At 42.9% G+C, this 20,442-nt stretch overlaps 2 protein-coding genes and 1 pseudogene across 2 annotated transcripts in view; 2 read left to right on the top strand and 1 right to left on the bottom strand.

Moving 5' to 3' along the window:
• LOC114789812 (serine/threonine-protein kinase ULK4-like) overlaps window positions 1–12,626 on the bottom strand; it is a gene marked incomplete at its 5' end in the record, with an annotated part of 32,028 nt that extends 19,402 nt beyond the window's left edge. The window contains 4 exons of the mRNA XM_028979213.1: window positions 11,149–11,195; window positions 12,126–12,313; window positions 12,396–12,456; window positions 12,582–12,626. Coding sequence (XP_028835046.1) covers window positions 11,149–11,195; window positions 12,126–12,313; window positions 12,396–12,456; window positions 12,582–12,626 — 341 coding nt within the window. The remainder of the gene's footprint in view (window positions 1–11,148; window positions 11,196–12,125; window positions 12,314–12,395; window positions 12,457–12,581) is intronic.
• Window positions 12,627–14,810: 2,184 nt separating this feature from the next.
• ulk4 (unc-51 like kinase 4) overlaps window positions 14,811–20,442 on the top strand; it is a 40,269-nt gene continuing 34,637 nt past the window's right edge. The window contains exons 1-12 of the mRNA XM_028982119.1: window positions 14,811–14,906; window positions 15,025–15,172; window positions 15,281–15,380; window positions 16,004–16,143; window positions 16,415–16,580; window positions 16,788–16,889; window positions 17,620–17,703; window positions 17,789–17,864; window positions 18,349–18,450; window positions 19,367–19,452; window positions 19,685–19,754; window positions 19,901–19,958. Coding sequence (XP_028837952.1) covers window positions 15,035–15,172; window positions 15,281–15,380; window positions 16,004–16,143; window positions 16,415–16,580; window positions 16,788–16,889; window positions 17,620–17,703; window positions 17,789–17,864; window positions 18,349–18,450; window positions 19,367–19,452; window positions 19,685–19,754; window positions 19,901–19,958 — 1,122 coding nt within the window. The 5' untranslated portion in view covers window positions 14,811–14,906; window positions 15,025–15,034. The remainder of the gene's footprint in view (window positions 14,907–15,024; window positions 15,173–15,280; window positions 15,381–16,003; window positions 16,144–16,414; window positions 16,581–16,787; window positions 16,890–17,619; window positions 17,704–17,788; window positions 17,865–18,348; window positions 18,451–19,366; window positions 19,453–19,684; window positions 19,755–19,900; window positions 19,959–20,442) is intronic.
• LOC114791367 (uncharacterized) lies at window positions 17,106–17,256 on the top strand (annotated as a pseudogene).

Below are 20,442 nucleotides of genomic sequence, written 5' to 3'. Positions count from 1 at the left end.
CCTCCAACCTGACCAGAGCAGCGGCAGAACACACGGCCCTCAGAGATCCACGCCCTGCTGAACCCCTGCTGTCTCTAACAACCTGAAAGACTTTGAAAATTTCCTCTCTGCCGCATCCACCTGCTGAATGCATGACATCCGGACCACCTAAACTCTCAAACAGTCTTCCTGTCAACACTGACCACTAGGAAGACTAGGGTTGTGAAGCCTCACTGGTCTCACGATTCGATTATGATTATCAATGTTGGACATTAAACAGCGTGTTAAACGGACAAGCGTTCAACAGCGACGATCGCTAAACATCATCAAGCGTTAAACAGGAACAAGCGTTAAATCGGATTGAGCGCTAAAGCGCTAAAAAAGCCCTTTATCATTGAGTGCTAAACAGCATCGTGCGTTAAATAGGAATGAGTGTTAAACAGGCCTAAGCTTTAAACATGGTCGAGTGTTAAACAGGGACGAACGTTAAACAGGGACTAGTGCTAAACAGAGTCGAGTGATAAACAGGAACAAGCGTTAAACCGGATTGAGCGCTAAAAAATCTGAGCATTGTGCATTAAATAGGAGTAAGTGTTAAACAGGGACAAGTGCTAAACAGAGTCAAGTGTTAATCAGGAACAAGCGTTAAATAGGAATGCGCATTAAAGCACTAAAAAAACGCTTTAGCGTTGAGTGCTAAACAGCATTGTGTGTTAAATAGAAACGAGTGTTAAACAGGGACAAACGTTAAAGAGTGTTGAGTGTTAAACAGGAACAAGCGTTAAACAGGAATGCGCGTTAAAGCGCTAAACAGCATTGTGCGTTAAATAAGAACGAGTGTTAAACAGAGACGATCACTAAACAGTGTTGAGTGTTGATCAGGGACAAGCGTTAAACAGCATCAAGCATTAAATAGGAACGCGTGTTAAACAGGGACGATCGCTAAACAGTATCGTGCATTAAACAGGGATGATTGCTAAACAAAGTCGAGCGTTAAACAGGAACAAGCCCTAAACAGCATCATGCATTAAACAGGGACGATCTCTAAACAGCATTGTGCGTTAAACAGGGACGATTGCTAAACAAAGTCGAGTATTAAGCAGGAACAAGTGCTAAAAGGCATCATGTGTTAAACAGGGACGATCGCTAAACAGTATCGTGCGTTAAAACGGGGATGATCGCTAAACAGGAACAAGCACTAAACAGCATCATGCATTAAACAGGGACAATCACTAAAACACCATTGTGCGTTAAACAGGGACAAAGACAGGGACAGTGGAAAGTGTTAAACAAGAAGGAACATTAAACAGCGTCGAGCGTTAAACAGCATTATGTGTTAAACTGAGTCGAGCGTTAAACAAGGATGAACGCTAAACAGCATCTAGCGTTAAATAGTGTCGAGCGATAAACAGGAACGAGCGTTAAACAGGAATGAGCGCTAAACAGGAATGAGTGTTAAAAAGGAATGAGCATTAAACAGCATTGAGCGCTAAACAGCATAGTGCGTTAAACTGCGGCAAATGTGAAACAGCATCGAGAATGAGTGTTAAACAGGGACTAGCGCTAAACTGCGTTGAGTGTTAAACAGGGATGAGTGTTAAACAGCATCAAGCGTTAAACTGGAACAAGCATTAAACTGCATCGAGCATTAAACAGCATTGAGCGTTAAACAGCATTGAGCGTTAAACAGGGACGAATGTTAAACAGGGACGAGCGTTAAACAGGAATCGCTAAAAAACAGCGCTTTAGCGTTGAGCGCTAAAAAACATTGTGCGTTAAATAGGAACGAGCGTTAAACAGAGACGATTTCTAAACAGTGTTGAGTGTTGATCAGGGACAAGCGTTAAACAGCATCAAGCATTAAATAGGAACGCGTGTTAAACAGGGACGATCGCTAAACAGTATCGTGCGTTAAACAGGGACAAGTGTTAAACAAGAACTAACATTTAACAGTGTTGAGCGTTAAACAGCATTATGTGTTAAACTGAGTCAAGCGATGAACAGGAACAAGCGTTAAACAGAAATGTGCAGTAATGAGCATTAAAAAGGAATAAGCATTAAACAGCATTGAGCGCTAAAAAGCATTGTGCGTTAAAATGCGCCAAATGTGAAACAGCGTCGAGAATGAGCGTTAAACAGGGACTAGCGCTAAACAGTGTTGAGTTTTAAACACTGTTTAAACTCAAACAAAAACGCGTATGGTATTCAGAGGGTGTTCATTCGTGTCGTGTGGACAAGGCCAAACTCCTATTCTGAGTGCTGCTGTACTCAGGGTCACGATGGGCACTAGAAAATCCCCAAGCAACATCATTACGATATAACCATTTATGTTTTGCACTGCATCAAAGCAGAATCGTCAACGTCTGCATCATGTTGAATCAATTATGAGATTAATTATATTATATTGCATCATTATATTGCATATATTTCAACTAACTTCAGTCCCCGTTGATAAGGAAGAGTTCAGTGGTGGGACTGGAAGACTGTAACCTGACACTGATTATAGTCAGGTTGGTTACAGGACAGTGTGCGTGTGTATGCCAAGGTACAACTGAGCTGCCACTGTACTTTAACAGCAGGCCTTGGTCTGTGATCCTGACGGACCGAAGGCCAGCTCACATGCAGCTAGACGGCTTCAAAGACCAGGCACATGACCCTCATGGGAACACCGTGGGAGAAGCCACACCCACCCCGGGGTTAAAGAACGCTGCCAGGTGATCAAGTCAAACTCAGCTGTGAACACTGCAGCCGCTTATCAGGCAGGGCAGTGGCCCAAAAACGAGACATGGCCCCGGCCGAGATCTCCCTGGCTTACAGAGGAAGCCCGGGACACCTGATTGGTGTTAAAACGGCTTCTGCTGACATTTCCTATCCCAGCTGAGTCAGAGGACAAGACAGAGGAGCGCGGCGGCGATATGCACTCCTGTGAATGGATAAAAGCGCGGTGACTTTGGGAAGGGGGGCTCCTTTTTAATACGGGATCCGCTCAGAGTTTCCCGCTGTCGCCCAGGGCTCCTGCTTTTTCGGGACTTTTGTGTCTTCATGACAACCGCTTCATTTCATTTTTCTTATTCCCTTTCATAAAAAGGTTCTTTTATAAATAAATCCTCCTCTACGTGCCACAGCTGCTCCCAGTTCAGCCACCCATCAGTCACGCACCTACAGCAGTTTCATATGGGAACAGCCAGTGTGAACTTCACACACAGTCTTCTACAATGATCAGCTGATCTTCATGTACAATTAATGTGTTTGTGTGTGTTACCCACCTGAGAGGCAATGAGGTACAGTAGCTCCCCCAGTGGTGGCAGCAGACAGTGCTCATCTCGGATGTTATCTCGGATGAGTTCTATGAATGTGGAAACAGCCTACATTTCTTTGTTGAAATTAGTAAAAATAATTTTCATAAGCCTTTGACAGGAGTTGGGGCAGTGGTGGCCTAGTGGGTAAGGAAGCGAACTGACCAAAGGGTTGTAGGTTCAAATCCGTGGTGCCACTGTGGTGGCCTTGATCAAGGTACCATCCCCATATTTTGGTGCCTTTCATGGCTGCCCACTGCTCACTAAGGGTGATGCAGTGGACACATTTCACATATCTGTCACCGTGTGCTTTGCTGCTGTGTATCACAATGACAGTAAACTTCTCCTGCACTCATTCGAACCCTCAGCAGTGCGACCCTTCCTTGCCAATTATGGCGTCCTGCGGCCCCTCTGGTGTCCAGATTTTGGGGGCTAGTGTCTCTGATGCGACACTGCTCATTATGTTGACTGACAGCTGAAGCGTGCGTCGCCATGTCCGCATGTCTGTGCCTGTGCTCCACTGAAGTTACCGCTGACGTTTGTGAGCCCAGGAGATATGTGGAGGGGGACGGGTGGCTGGCGCGGGGTCACTTAGGCAGTTCCTGACATCATTATCATACGTTTATTTATTAAAAAAAAAAAGACCCCACCCCCCACACACGCTCGTATATAGCAGGCATTAGCATTTGGCTCAGATGTGGCACGGCTCGCTGCGGCAACGCTCACAGCAGGGGGCTATGTTAATAGGGCCCTCTTTTCCCCCTCTCTCCCCGCCTCCATGCTACGCTAGTCACGCTAACACTGCGTAATTGCTAGCTTTGCAGGGAACAGATGTTTGCTGTCTGTATTTGACTGGCTCAGTGTTTGCACTGGTGGTTAAAGATGGAGGGGGTGTGGGCCTCCACTGCAACAGTGTTACGGAAACCGAAGCCTCCGGGCCAAAACCGGAGCCGTTTTGCTTTTCTAATCTGCCAGGGTTAAATCAGGATGTGTTTATGAATGTACATTTGAAGTACCGTCTGCACAACAATGTCTTAACACGCCTTTTAAATCTAGTGTGTCTAAAATGAACGTAAATTATGCTTGGGAGCATCGGAACAGCTGCCACGTGCACTCCACTCCAAACTCCAGCTCTTGTCATATCCAATGCCTGGACTGGAGATTTGGAAATTTGGCCAGGGGTTGGTACATCTGAGTCCAGATCCTTCTTGCACTGTGGTTAGGGCCGACATGCAGAAGCTGACTCCAGGTAAATGAAGACAACTATTGCGAATGTACAAAAGTCACGTGATGCTGTACCCCAAACAGCAAAACTACATTTGGTAGTAATCTCCGAAAATCCACCCATGAACTGTCCTCTGTCGCGAATCTAACACCGCATATCTGAACCTGTCCTCAGGCATGCGCTGCAGAGGCATCTCCATGAGCAGAGGAAACGGTGCCATAATCAGATGTGTGGGAGTCGATGCACAAGGTGCCATGTATTTTTAATGAAGAGCTGAAGCGTCAAGTGTGGAAAATGAATTATGTGATATGGTGCAGCGCTGACTACTTTTATTCTATCCGACTGAGAAGCATGGGCAGGAAAAGTGTGTGGGAATTGAACGCAGAGCCTCGGGGTCACTGGGCGGGGGACCCCTTCATCCTGCTCAGTGAAACGTTGACAGACAGATATTCAGCTGTGACAGTCACAGAGAACTTTTATCCTGCCAATCTGAGAATCTGTAGGACTCTAAAAGACCAGCAGCTCTCCGAAACAGAACTGTACAAATGCGCGAGAACTGTGGCAATTTGTGGAAATGTTCCACCAAGCTCATACTGTGCACTGTCCAGTGTGCTTCTACACAGGTAACCTAGTGGTAACACACTCGCCTATGAACCAGAAGACCCGGGTTCGAATCCCACTTACTACCATTGTGTCCCTCCCTGAGCAAGACACTTAACCCTAAGTTGCTCCAGGGGGGGACTGTCCCTGTAACTACTGATTGTAAGTCGCTCTGGATAAGGGAGTCTGATAAATGCTCTAAATGTAAATGTGTGTCTCTTTTAGCTTGCTGTAGTGGGAGGAGATTTGTGCCGACCGGCTCCGCCTACTGATGAATGATTGGATGCTGGACGTTTTTGGAGCTACTCCCGGTGGGGTACTCATAACACGGTCAGGTTCAGTTTGAGGTTGGTAAAACAATTGGTAAAACTCTTAAGACTAGGTAGGTTAGTGAGCTTTCGGTGGTAAGGTAGATTAGGGCTGGATTCCCAGGGTATCACCATGGTGTTTTGATTCCCCTATAAGCACGTGGCTTGAAGGTGTAGGTTTTGTGGGAGTTTTTGGGGATTTTTTTTCCGGGTTTTATGAGAGCCACGTGGTGTCTTGTTTGGGTGTAGCACAGGGCTGGAGTGGGACTCATTTTCAGCCCTGGAGTTTCATGCCTCAGACCGGCCCACTTTAGATATTATTAAAATCATGTAATTATTACCTTACATGTTAAATCTACAATAGCACGCTGTCCTCTAAAGCCTTGTAATTCAATGTATTTTTCTAAAATATTTCCAATTAGTGCAAGTAATGTTTGCTTCACAGTGTAGACTATTTCAACATGATTCTTCAACATTATTCTTTAAAACTCATCTATTTAAACAATATCAAAGTCTTAATTTTGTTCAAAAAAATGTTGTGCTTTATATTCTTCATTATATTCACTATAATATTGAGTAATCTCACCTACCCAATCTGGCCTTGTTAATTAACTTGAACAGGGCTTGCAGGCAGAGTTCCACATCTTGCCATACCTGTTTCATCGTCCTCGTTTGAGGTTACGATATACGGCTTTCTCGTTCTTTGACCCCAAGCTGAAAGGCACTATATTAAACCATTCCCTGTCTTTCCATTTGGAACTTTTATTTTGAATGAAGAATTCGCGATTGGAAGAGCATTTCCTCGATTTATTAGTTACAGATATTGAAAAAACAACGAGTATGTGTGAGTCAAGACATTGTTTCTCATTGTTTAATGAGAAAGAGAAAATCCAGGGAAGATCTGTGAATGTCTGTCGAACACAAGACTCACTGTTAACTGTACTAAGGTTATGTCAGGGTGTGTCTGCAAAAAAAAAATTGTAATAATAATAATTCAGTGTATTTTACTAAAATATTTCCAATCAGTGCAAGTAATGCAAACAGTAATGCAAAGTAATGCAAAGTTTTAAAGAATAATGTTGAACAATCATGTTGACTTTTTAGAAATAGTCAGTGTAGACTATTTCAAACATGATTCTTCAACATTTTTCTTTGAAACTCATCTATTTAAACAATATCATAGTCTACTCTGTTCAAACAAATGTTATGCCTTATATTTTTTATTATATACATTATAATTAGGGCTGCAACAAAGAAACTATAGAATCGATAAAAAGCGATTACTCAAAGAGTTGGCAACGAATTTCCTTTTGAGGAGGAAGAAGTGAGTTCAGCAGCAGGGTAACTCGCTACAGAATCCAACTTTAGTTCCGCTGTGAAGTGAGGAACGTAATGTCCCTGGTCCTGGTGTTTAACTCGCCGCGGAGGAGAACTAGACGGGGACTTACAGCGCCACCTACAGGTGTGGAGGGGTGATGGAACAGCGTTCGGACTGTTCTCTGCGTCTCCGCGTGGACGACTCGCCTATTGTGTCCCTGAGCAAGACACTTAACCCTAAGTTGCTCCAGGGGGACTGTCCCTGTAACTACTGATTGTCGCTCTGGATAAGGGTTTCTGATAAATGCTGTAAATGTAAATGTTTACCCGTCATCCAGTTTGACAAGCATGACAAGTTAGCGTTAGCGCGTTAATAACAGTAGTAAAGCAGGGGTGCTATAGTTATTTTGCATTAAAAGACTAAATACATGTTTTTATTCACTTGCCTTTTTTGGACCATTCATTTTTCAGTCTGTTGTCATGTATAGATACACTGCAAAAAAAGCTTTTCTTACCTAGTAATTTTGTCTCGTTTCCAGTCCAAATATCTAAAAAATCTAAAATCAAGATTACTAGACAAGAAAAACGGCATGAGAAAATTAAGTGATGCTTAAAACTTCTGTTTGAGATTATATCTCATTAAGATTAGTTGTCTTACCCCATTGGCAGATAATTTTGCTTGTTTTAAACAAACAATCATGTAATATGGGATGTTTTATCAGAAAACAAGACATAATTTCTTATTCTATTTCATGTATCTAGTAAATGTATCTTGATTTAAGGTTTTTTAGAGATTTGGACTGAAATCAGGACAAAACTACTAAGTTAGAAAAGCATTTTTTTGCAGTGTGTGTGTGTGTGACACACGATCTGACATATTGGATGTGTTGCTACCGCCAACAGTGGTCAGGAAAACATGGGAAATAGGGAAGAAGGCCAAAAAGGCCATGTCTCGCATTTGTGGCTGCCACGCTAAGGCCGTGAGACGCACAAAAAAACCACAATGACATATTGGTTGCTTCGTTGGGGATTACAGGAGGGCCACAAATCACGTCCAAAACATTAAAAGTGTGAAAAAATCTGGTTTCCAAGAATTTGCAATGAAACGCTTCACAGCACACACACGACTCTCATATCAAATCGCACAGTTTGACGTATGGCTCGGCTCGGCCGGATTTACGGTCCGCGCGCAATTAGCCAAAAAGCGTTTTCGGAACGCGTTTATTATTCTAGCCCAAAATTGGACTTTTTTGGAGTTTGTGTCCAGACGTTTTGATATTCAAAGAAGATTTTGATGTCGTCTCGTAGATCTCGCCATGGCCGATGATTTGACGTATGGTTTATCGCCGTCTGACTTACGGATCATGCACAAATTTGGGAAAACAAAAAAGTGTAAATGCGCGAAAAAATTAATTTATTTATTGGGTCTGTCAGGAAGACAGACCATTTATTATTGTGCTGAGAATGGCAAAAAAGAACATTAAAGAACGTTAAAGACCGCCACGCGAAGACCGTCAAACGTAAAGAAACAACGGATTTGTAAAATAAAACTTACCACAGTAAAGAAGCCCCATTTTACAAATCCCATGCCCGCAGCTGTGACCAATGCCCGGACAGACCCATCAAAATTTCCCCTGGAATTTTGGCTTCTAGTTATTATTAAAATCATGTAATTATTTACATGTTAAATCTACAATGGCACGCTGTTCTCTTAAAGCCTACAAGGCTTGTAATTCAGTGTATTTTTCTGAAATATTTCCAGTCGTATTTCAACATGATTCTTCAACATTATCCTTTAAAACTCATATATTTAAACAATATCATAATCTTTATTCTGTTCAAACAAATGTTGTGCCTTTTATTCATCTTTATGTTAATTGTAATAGATTCAATTAATTCTGTATATAATGGAACCGGAGAGTTTAGCGATGTTACATCGAGCGCGTCAGCCATGCCACATCCTGTGTCAGGAACCTCAGTAGATCTGTAATAGGCCAAACTCCTTCAATAATACGTTTCATTCTTCTGTGGTTGAGGATTCTAGTGGTTTATAACAGGCTCTCCTGGTCCCAGATGATTTATCCAACCTATCGCTCACCTCGCCCTTGGTGAATGTTTTGCCTGCCCCGATGATGTCTGTGATGTCACCTCCCCACTGTCACATCTGAGTGTCAGTAAATACTCGGCTTGCTCGCGATTTCCTGCGGCTATATCTGCAGGAAGATCGAAGTCGAAGAAACTGGACAGTTCCTTTTTTTTTGGTGGGAGAATGGGTTGTTATTTAGTAAGTGGTCAGTAGACTGGGTGGAACGTCATTTGTCAAATGGTGGTTCCAGAAAAGTTCTTCCTGGGGCATGTCATGACCTTGAGTTTGCAGGACACATGGGAGTGACCAAGACATACCAACGGATTTTGCAGTACCTCTTTTGGCCTGGCCTGAAAGCAGACACAGCGAAGCACCGCCCTGCTTGTGCCATTCCTGCCAAATGGCCCGGAAAAACAAATCTGGTAACACCGCTCGCTCTATTACACCCAATTCCGGTTTTAGGTGAACCCTAGAAGAGAGTTCTTTTGGTTTGTGTGGGAAACTAAGTCCGGCTACTGGTTTATTTTAAGTCTGATGTGTGTGCTACCACGTTACTCTGAGGATTTTGCCCTCCATTCATTGAAATCTTCATTTACTTTGTTTCTTTTCTACATTTTCATGACCTAAAGTCGAAATATTATCAGCGCAAAACCATTTTTGCCAGGTCAGTGTATGTAGTAAACTCCAAGGTCACACAGTTTGTTTTCAAAGAAATCCTGATGAAATCCACTGTGCCTATATTGTGAAAGAGAAGGATCAGCGGTAGTGAGAGGGATGGGTTCGAGGAACATTGGAAACTCCCTGTTAAAAGTTGTAATTATCCCAGAACTTAAAAGGTGGGGCTGACAGCAGAAGAGCGAGTTTGTACAAAACTTTTCTCTCTTGTCCACCTGTGCCTCCTCCTTCTTCCTGTCCCTCGCGTCCCCTTGTTCTACGTCTGAAGCCCTGAGTTCTGGGCTATTTATAGCTATATATTGTTGTTACCATGACAGTGAATTAGTGCCACACTTTGTACAGATGTTCTCTCTGGGCAGATGAAAGGCATTTGTGCGACGAGACCCCGAGTCACCGCAGAACCCCGCCCTTTCAGCCCCGACACGCCGCTATTGTACTTCAAGAGCGAAGAGTACAGGCGCAGGCGGTGCAGAAGAGCCCGGCCGAGCAACAAAGAGAGACTCCGCGGACGAAAATGGCCACGACTGCACAGGCGCTCTGCCGAGCCCTGGACCCCCTGCAGAGCAGCCATGGTAAAACCCGGAGCTCGAGGCGTCACAGTCCACGCCACACCATGACACCTTACAGAAAGAGAGCGTCGAAAAGCGGCCATTGCTCCGCATGCAGGAAAGAAAGAAAAAAAAGCGCCACTCCATCGCGCCACCGACTGCCATTTTGTTTTCCGCTTTCTCTCTCGCGCCCTGTGTCAGTGTCAGGAAGGAAGGTGAGGGACCACCACCTGGAAACCCAGCATAAGCCTCAGATCCCAGGCAGGAGAGTGGATTCCACTTCAAACGCTTGTTTGGTGAAATGATTGAATACAGTGCAGCGCACCCAGCCCTTTGATGCTTTGTTAATGCTTTTGGAGACGTGTTTGGGCGCGTTCGGGACAGGCGGCTGCGCCGGATGCTTTTCCAGGGATCCTGCAGGTGACTTGGCTGATGGCTTTTGACAACATTGGATTTCAAGAGTTTCAAAGCCAATAGAATAAAAAAAAAAAAAAGATTTTTTTTAAGATACTGGACCAATCAGAGGAGGGCAGCTGTGACACCTAGTGGTCAAAACCGATAATGCGAGTGGCTGCAGACGGACCGCTACTACTGCAGCCTGTATGGAACAGACATTTCCCATTTGTGTTCATTTTGGTCCTGTATTTGTGTTAAAATTTTAAAACCAATGCAGTTTCACACTCGCACGCACACACACACACACACACAGGTATAATTTGATAAATGCTGTAAATGTAAATTAAAAATAACACACACACACACACACAGAATAATCTTTAATCATCTACTCTCAGATATCGAAAAGAACAAAAGAAGAAAATTTCATTTATATACTGGACCTATAGGTCTATACTATACGTATAAAAAAAAACATGATAACAATGGGGACAATTTTATTCAGGGTGTAGGATTTTTACAAAACCTTATTACTTTTTATTTTAAAAGGGATCTGAAGTGAATAAGTCATTCTGAATAAGGGCGTCTGATAAATGCTGTAAATGAACACTGATCAATAAAGCAGAGAGGAAAGGTCAACACCTAAAGGCCCTGTAGTGTACAGTATGCAGGTGTACTGAAGAAATGAGACAGAACAGGACACGGAGCTCATACTCACACATCCCAATTGGGCGCCGACCGCAGCAGTAGCGTCAGCAGTGGAAACTGGGAAAGGGGAGAAAAATCAATTCAGTTTAATAGAAGAGTAAATGGAAGCATGAACATTAATTACACATGACTTCATAATCATGGAGCTGCATAAACTGTTAATGGCCTGAAGCCGTGATCATTTCTGCCTCATTGTTTAGAGATGTTGGTATGATGGTAACAGTATTTAATGGTGCTACATATTCTATAGGACTATTAAGGAGGTCACGTTCTCAGATGTCAGGTAAAGGGGTTAATCAAACGAGAGTCATCAGAAAATCATAATTCATGTCACAGCTCTCTGAGATCATATTTTATAGCCCTTGAAGTCTAAAATTGATCTTTATAATTCATTTCTGAGCAGAGTTACAGCTCCAGTCCACACTGTGAGATAATATTTTATATCGAAGACAGATCTCTGGTGCTGTGCATTTCATGTTTTGATAATTGCTTTTCTTTAGTCTTGTGTGAGTCAAATTTGAAATGTAAACGGAATTCCATATTTCCACCGTGTACATTTCATTCTGTTCAGACAACTCTGACGAAGAAATCACGAGGATGAAACCTTCTTACTCGATGGCCAGAGAGCTGGACCCTACCACTGGTCAGCAGGAGAGTGTTTCATTCTGACCCGATTACCCCCTACTGCCAGCCTGCAGTGCCACCTGCTGCTCAAACGTCACAGCAATGAGCTCAGAAATCAAACACTCTTTATACAATGTGTATTACAGCGAGGAAGAGGAAGGGGAGGAGAAAGCTCACTTTCTCCACAGGAGAGGCCCTATTAACAACCCAAAACACTCTGAGCCAATCAGAACAGCCTCCCGTGGCAAATTGACACTGGTGTTTATCCTGATGAAGATGACGTGTCCCTGCAACAAACCAGCTGACCCCAGAGACTGACAGAAGCGTGCGAATGAGCGTGTGTTTGTGTGTGTGTTCCTCTACCAGCGGTGAGTGTATGAGCCTTGTGGCGAGTTGGCAGTTGCTGGAAGTGATGCAGCAGCACAGGTAGCTGAGTAGGTTGAGTTTGGCACGAGGGGCGGGGCCTCTTTTGTCCGGTAACTCCAGAGCCAACATCACCTGCTGCAGATACGCTTCCCACTCGTCCGGGCTCAAACACACCAGCCTGTCAGCTGAGCAGAGTGGGAGACAATTTACACAAATATCCACACTTCACAATAACCACTTTCATACAAGTTCTCAGCAGTTCATTACCTGAGTAGGCAGGCACACAAAGTGTCTTAGAGTCAAACTGCACTGGGTTAGTCTTCATAATCTGTCAAAATAATCATTTTTTTAAACAACCAGGATTTATAAGATGCTCCTGTCGAGGTTTAACCAGTCATGTGACTAACATCACCCATTTCAGCAAGGTTCTATAGTTTCCCCTGACAGACCTACCTTTGGGTTATCCATGATTGGTGTGATCGCAAGATCTAAATCTGTGTACAGGAAGTGATGTCACTCGAAAGATCTCCAGGCATAATGTTGTTCTAGAAAAAAAATTGTTCTCTTTTTATTATTTTATTATTTTTTTAGGGTACAAGAGAAAACTATACAAACACATACAATGGTATCATTTGTGGTGTTTGCATTCAATACATTGACATCCAAAGTGTGCTGGAGTGGTGTGGTTACACTCGATTTATTCCCCTAAAAGTGGTTTGCCTTTTATTTTGTATTATTTTCTGGGTTTATATTGGTTATCTGTACCTGTGTCTGACATGTATAAGGGAATTATGGAGGATTACTACTGGGGTGAATTATATTGATTATTTGTTCAATTATCTGTGTGACGAAATGATTGTTTTTGTTAACACTGAAAAAATGTCTTTACATTTTCTTGTTGTTTGATAAACTTTTATTGTAATTAATAAGGAGTTCTGTGAGATATAAAAACTCCTTCACACATGGTAGGGGCCATGACCCTGGGTTAATGGGTCGATTATCCGGTTGTGCTCTCTTGGACACGTCATGGAAAGTGAGGGGTATGTGGGGTCACTGAATATATATAAATTCATTTATTAAATTCAACTTAGAATTGTGTGCATGTTCTTATAATGTGTTATATATGGCATATAGATGCAGGAAGGAGGGGTACATGGTGGAAGGAATCTTACTTTGAAAACCTTGAGCAGTGGACATTATGTAATGAATCACACTTAATACACATGATCCAAAATGAAGAACTGTAGTACATCATCATCTCCCAGAAGGATGTGGAACTTGGATTGGTCAGACTTAAAACACACAGAGCAACAAACAGCTCAATAGTACATTTAGAAAAAAAAAAAAGTAAACTTTTACTTTTAGTTTTGTGTTCCTGCTTTGCCACATTTGTGTAACCTCAGTGGTGCAGTGGTGGCCTAGCAGGTAAGGAAGCGAACGCGTAATCAGATTGTTTGAAACCCTTGTTGAAGGTACCGTCCCCACACACTGCTCCCCAGGCGCCTGTCATGGCTGCCCACTGCTCACCAAGGCCTCCATGCTTTTTGTTGTTTTTCTCCAATGTTCCTGATGTAAACGTTCTCAGCAGTTGTGGTAGTAGCCTAGTGGGTAACACACTCGCCTATGAACCAGAAGACCCGGGTTCGAATCCCACTTACTACCAATGTGTCCCTGAGCAAGACACTTAACCCTAAATTGCTCCAGGGAGACTGTCCCTGTAACTACTGATTGTAAGTCGCTCTGGATAAGGGCGTCTGATAAATGCTGTAAATGTAAATGTAAATGTAAATGTAAATGTATGTAAATGTTAATGTAAACGTATAGTACCTAGGAGAAAAAATATGTGTTCTATTAATAATCGAAATAGTGATTAGTAAAAGGTGGAGATCTTCGCTTGTACCATCTGAGAAGCGTGGTTGAATGAGCTTGGAACCATTTTATTTATTTTTCCAGAGGGATTCGTCCTCGATTCATATCTAATATTACTCGTGCATTAATTAAACACGTAAGAATTTGCATGCCTTATTTTAAAAGTGAAGAGGAGAGTGTCGCGTAAAAAGTGTACCTCGTGCACAGAATCACAATAACTTTATTTATCCCGGAGGAAATACTGCCACATCACACAGACACAGAGAGAGCTGTCGGTAGATGATGGCATTATCCACTCCAGTCCCGGCCTGGTAGGCAAACTAGTGGGCATCCTGTGCTGTCCTCACCAGGGGGTGGAGCGTGTCCAGGACCAGCCTCGTTTCATTTCCTTTTTATTGACTATCCTTACAGCAACCTAAGGATATGGGCATCATGCCATTTAAATAATAAAAGACGGTAAAAGTTTAACATTAGCTGTTTTTTATTATCTCAATTTATTTCTGTAATTTTTAAGCAATTAACCCGCAACCTGGCAACCACAAAGGCAGCATGGCGGGAGCCACGCCTCTGCCCGCGTCCCGCGCCGTAGCCTAGTAACGGCGGAATGTTCCAAAAACAGGGGGCCGAGAATTTTCCGTCAAAGAAGATTTATATATATATATTTTTTCGAAAGGCAAATATTTCAAACAAAGACCAATTACTAATTTTGCTAAAGCGCACATCTGTCCCATTTACTACGTACCTTGACAGTTGTGCACTTCACGAATGAACATTTGACGTGTTCCTCCCCCCGGGATGGTCTGCGCCTCCTCCACCGGCAACGGAACAGCGTTTTGCCTCCTTTTTGTTCGGTAATTTGGAGGAACTTTTCACCGCAGTTGTCTGGAGTTTATTTTTCCCCACCTCTCGGTAAGTTGAGGTGAACGTGTTTCTCGCACGTTTGAAGTTGTTTTAGCGGAATAAAGCCAAGTCCCCGCATGTCAGACGCGGCAGCCGAGTAGAAATAGAAATGTCGTTTTCTGTGCAGCCTTTTGCAGATGGACAATTTCATTCTGTATGAAGAGATTGGGAGAGGGAGCAAGTCCGTCGTGTACAAAGGCCGAAGAAAAGGCAGCTTGCAGTTTGTGGCCATCATCTGCACCGAAAAGTGCAAGCGAGCTGAATTAACGAACCATGTAAGGAGGCCAAGTGTCATCTCGTGTGCGTTTACCTGCAGAGTCATAGAAAAGGTGAATAAGTGGCGCTCACCCGCCATCTGTTGTCTCCGCCTGCTGCTGACACAGGTTCGTCTCACCCACGACTTGAGGCATGGGAACGTGGTCTCCTTCTACGAGTGGTATGAGACCAATAACCATCTGTGGCTGGTGGTGGAGCTCTGCATGGGTGAGAAGGTCCTGAATCTACACTCAGTCCAAACCAGTACTGAACTACGCCAATGACGATTTGCAAGAAATAATGTACTGTACAGGACACACCTCATTCGATGTGTTTTTTTATTTTCATGACCATTTACTCTCACTGAAGGCATCAAAACTATGAATGAACACATGTGGAGTTCTGTACTTAACAAAAAGTGGAGGCCTCCACAGTCACTGGACCTGAACCCAATCCAGATGGTTTGGGGTGAGTGCTAAACACCTCTGGGAACTCCATTTCAGGTGACGACCTCTTGAAGCTCATCGAGAGAATGGCAAGAGTGTGCAAAATCAGAAATCAGAGGAAAGGGCGGCTATTTTGAAGAAACTAGAATATAAAACATGTACATAACTCCACATGTGTTCATTCATAGTTTTGATGCCTTCAGTGAGAATCTACCATGTTAAGGGTCATGAAAATAAAAAAACACATTGAATGTGTTTTTTAATAATGATTTTGTTTTAGATAGTGTTTTTGGCACTTTAAATTCTATTGAGCCTCATTGTTCATGTTCTCTCTATGTCTTCTAAAAGGTTGTTAAATGTGCCGTGAGTTCTAAAGACTCTTTTATTGGTTTCGGGCTTGTTCAGGAGGGACACTGGAGGCAATGATTGGTCAGGACCAGTGCCTCTGTGAGGATGTGGTGAGGACATTCGGCACTGACCTCATCAAAGGACTGAAGCACATACACGAGTCCGGCATCGTGCTGTCAGACCTCAAACCATCCAAGGTACCTGCTGGACTTGAAAGGACTTGAAACACCTGCCCCATTCTGCAGCTTCCATCAGCATTTCCGTTGGCCGCCCATCAGATTCTGTTTTCAACTTCCTATCATTATTAACACTCTGCACTGTTATTTGTAATACCGACTAAAATTTAACATATATATAATTAACCATGTTATGTGTTCCAAGATACAAACACTGTTTTTTGCTGCATATCCATTATTTAAATGACCTTGATAATCTTCTGAAATGCCACTGGGTGTTTCTTGATTTCAGATTTTACTGGACAGTCCTGGCACTCTGAAATATTCTAACTTCTGCCTGGCCAAAGATGAAGGGGAGAATCTGTATGAGTTATTTGAATCGGCCTTCGCAGAGGAGTCAGGAAGTGAAGAGAACCAAGCGAATATACCCAAGAACAACATAAGAGAGCACATCCAAGGTAAAATGCAGGGTCTTAAATTTGATGAAAGTGGCCTTTAAAAAGATCTTTTAAAGTCTTACATTTGGCTTCCTTAAACCTGCTGAGACCCTTTAAACAAGTTAAAAAAAAGAGCATATCAGCATATCCATACCATGTTTGGATCCATGTCTCTGCTTGCTTTATTTATATGTAAATTTAAATCTTTTTTCCTTTTCTTTTCTGTAGCATCGCCTACGTACTGCGCCCCAGAGGTTGTGAGAGGGGGTGACACCAGTGTCTCCAGTGACTTGTGGTCCCTAGGCTGCATACTGTATGAGATGTTCACAGGTGGGGCTCTCTGGATGCCAACATTTATTTCTTTTTTTTAACCATAGCATGTCTCCGTGGAATTTAAAGGTCATGAAAATTTCACTTTGTGAGAGTTTGTGTGGAGGGAAAAAATTCATGTCAGGGGACCTTTCAGAGCCCTTGCAGATAACAACCCCCTAAACCGTTCCTGAAGAAATGACCTGAAGGGGAGCTGTACAACCACCAGACACTATTTTGCTTACCTGGCAGGGGAGGTTTCATGCTCAAGTATGTGTTCCTCCCAGGCTGAGGCTCTACCACTGAACTTCAGTAGAGTCGCCTCCTTCAAACTCCCCAAATGTGGGAATCAGAAAAACTTTATTTATCCCGGAGGAAATTGTTTGTGTGGTGACTGCCACATCACACAGACACAGAGAGACACAACGTAAAATATATGCAAAAATAGAGAGTTACATATACAGTGGAGGAAATGTGTATCAAAATTGTGTATCACAATGACGTCTAGGTGGTAGTAGCCTAGTGGGTAAGACACTTGCCTGTGAACCAGAAGACCCAGGTTCAAATCCCACTTACTACCATTGTGTCCCTGAGCAAGACACTTAACCTTAAGTTGCTCCAGTGGGGGACTGTCCCTGTAACTACTGACTGTAAGTCTCTCTGGATAAGGGCGTCTGATAAATGCTGTAAATGTAAATGATGTAATGCAATCACTTCACTTTCACTTACAGCGTGTGTGTTTGTGTTGAAGGAAAACCACCGTTCTTCTCTGACATCTGCTTGGACCTGGTGGAGTTTATTTTACACAAAGACCTCCCCCCTCCCCGGCAGAATGGTGGGTTTAACAAATACAGTCCTGTAGTTGTCATTCTAATTACGGTGTTCCTTCCTCTTGGATTATGTGTGTTTTAATGTCGTAGGACCTTCCAGTGCTGAGCCTAGTGTAGAGTTTCACAGTCTGCTGGAAGGTTTACTGCACAAAAATCCACGAGAGAGGTAAACCAATGGTGCTTCATAGTTTCATCTCTGTCACCTGAAAGGAATATTTAAATAATACATTTGTACACAATCTATAGAAGGGTGTTTTAAGGATTATAGTCACTGTGAAAGTGCTGGAGTGTATTAGAGGTCGGACCCATCTAGGGTGATGAGCAGAACTCTAATACACTCCACCACTTTCATTTTCAATCTCTTCTGGACTTGATCCCCCCAGAATACTTGCACAAACGCTTTACTCTTGCACAAAATTTTTTATTTTACTTTTCACTTTTTTACTTTGCACACCTTCACCCTTCCTGTTACACATTTTTTTATATTTTATGTTAGACAATATGCAATATTTGTATATTGGTTCATTGTATACTTGCAATATTTGCAATACTGCTGTCAGTACAGTCACTAAAGCATTTCACTGCATGTCATACTGTGCATGACTACGTATGTGACAAATAAAATTTGAATTTGTTCTCTGCCTTCCCAGGCTGGGCTGGTCAGAGCTGCTGTCACACCCATTTTGGAAAGGAGCTTTCTTGGTCCAGGACAGCAGTGAGGAAGAGGAGGATGAACACGTTCTCAGTCCCAGGTACTAGTAAGCATGCGGCCGCAACCTCCACTCGTGTGGATGGTGCTGTACTGCTGGAAATCGCAAGACACGACAGACTGTCATTAATGAGGACTGGATACTGGTTTTCCATAAGAGCCATACTGTAACGTCGCCGAGCTGATGAAAGGGGCAGTGGAAAAATGGGACGTAAAAAGCAAGGGACCTGTCATGGTCACAGACAACACGTCAAACGTGCCACATTTTAAATGCTTTACTCACACATTGAATTTACACACTCACACATTGAATTTACCACCAGCTGCCTGATTGCTGGGAAGGGTTAGAAGAATAATTGGCATTTTCACGTCAAAAAATAAAAAAAACATAAAAAACAAAAGATGCTGAACTTCCCCCCCCCGACACAAATTGATCACTCATTCTGTGTTGATGTTTCTTTAGGGTTTTATGTTGGGGTATAGTGGACACATGCAAATTATATTTGAGTTGAGCTTATTAACATCATACTCACTGTTTTTATTTTCTTTCATTTGCATAACGTTGTGTTCACTGATGATAAAAAAGTGTTTTTTTTAATGTTATGCATTTTTTTGGTGTCTACTACTTCAGAGTGTTAAAATGCAAAGACAATGAAGTTAAAATTCACTTTTGAGTCATGTTGTTTTGGCTGAATTATTAATGTAATGTGATCCACCCACACAGCATCTTTTATTTCAGCTCTTTTTTACATTTTCTGTGAAATGTAGACTATTGCAATATGTACAGTATCGTGACTTGCTGCAAGCATCACCTCTGCCCTCTTCCTTACTAAAGCAGCACGTTAGAATTAAAGTGTGTCTTATCCTGTCTGCAGCTTTGTATATCGGGAATTGTGTGTCTGCAGGACCTGACCGCTGCCCGAGTCACATTATAAATGGTGTGTGTGCGCTGTTGACAGTTTGCAGGAGCCTCCTGTTGGTCTTTGTAGCAGAGTTGCAGTTGCTGGTGTCTCCACTCCAAACATCAGCAGGTCTTTCACAGTCGGTAATGTCACAGAGCCACCCAGCACAGTTTTATTTATGTTTTATTGCTGCCTGGACTACGTAAGCAATGAGTGTGTTAGTTTTTTTGTTGTGTGTGTGAATGGCATCGCCTGGATTAGAATTTAATCTGTGTGTGTCGTTCACACCATCTTTTCCTTCGGCCCTGTCCGAATATTGGTGTGTGTGATCTGATCCTGGTCCTCACTGGGTTCTTGTCTTGAATGATTTTACAGACACTGCGAGTGAACTCCGCCCGAAATCTGCTCTCGACACACAAGCAAGAGAGGGCATTTTTTTGCTGAGGTAACCAACGAAATGTACATTTAAAGGGTCCGTCATTTTTCAAATCTATAATAAATGCAGCCATGGTGTGTATGTCTACATAGGACTTGTCTGTGCCTGACTCAAATGTTCAAATGTCTTCTTTTTTTCCTCTTTTGACATGGCAGTTCATGCCCCACCCCTCGGACCGTGAAAGACGTGCCCACCACCCCGCCCCTGAAACCAGTGAGTCAGATTTCTGAATGTCTATCACCTCACTGTGGCCAGGGGGACATGCTCCTTGCTAATCTGGGATCAGACTAGTTGCCCTCAGCATGTCAGGATGTGAAGTTGCTGGATTGCTGCCTCACTATCATTTTCCTGCCCCTGAAGCAGGTATGGATCGTGCTGATTTTGGCCCGCGGGGGGGTTTAACAGTTGTTAATGAAGCCTTTCAGTGTTGTCACCTACCGTTGAAGTGTTTCTGTGTTGTGATTCCAATGTGGGTGAAGCAACAGCTCTTTTTATTTATTTATTTATTTAATTAGCTGTTCAGGGTGGTGTGGAATGTTGTGGATCGCTGTGGCCATCTAATAGGGATGTTTTAACTGGATTGGGGGTGTATTCGTAAAATGTTGTATGTACCACTTTTAGCTTCCTTATTTTCACCAATAACGACAAAAAATTGGGAATTGTACTTTCTTTCATGCACATTCGCAGGGTGAAATCC

This window comes from Denticeps clupeoides, chromosome 5 (assembly GCF_900700375.1).
Source record: "Denticeps clupeoides chromosome 5, fDenClu1.1, whole genome shotgun sequence".
Taxonomy (NCBI): domain Eukaryota; kingdom Metazoa; phylum Chordata; class Actinopteri; order Clupeiformes; family Denticipitidae; genus Denticeps; species Denticeps clupeoides.
The sequence above is the reverse complement of the archived record's forward strand: the minus strand, read 5'-3'. Positions and strand labels throughout refer to the sequence as shown.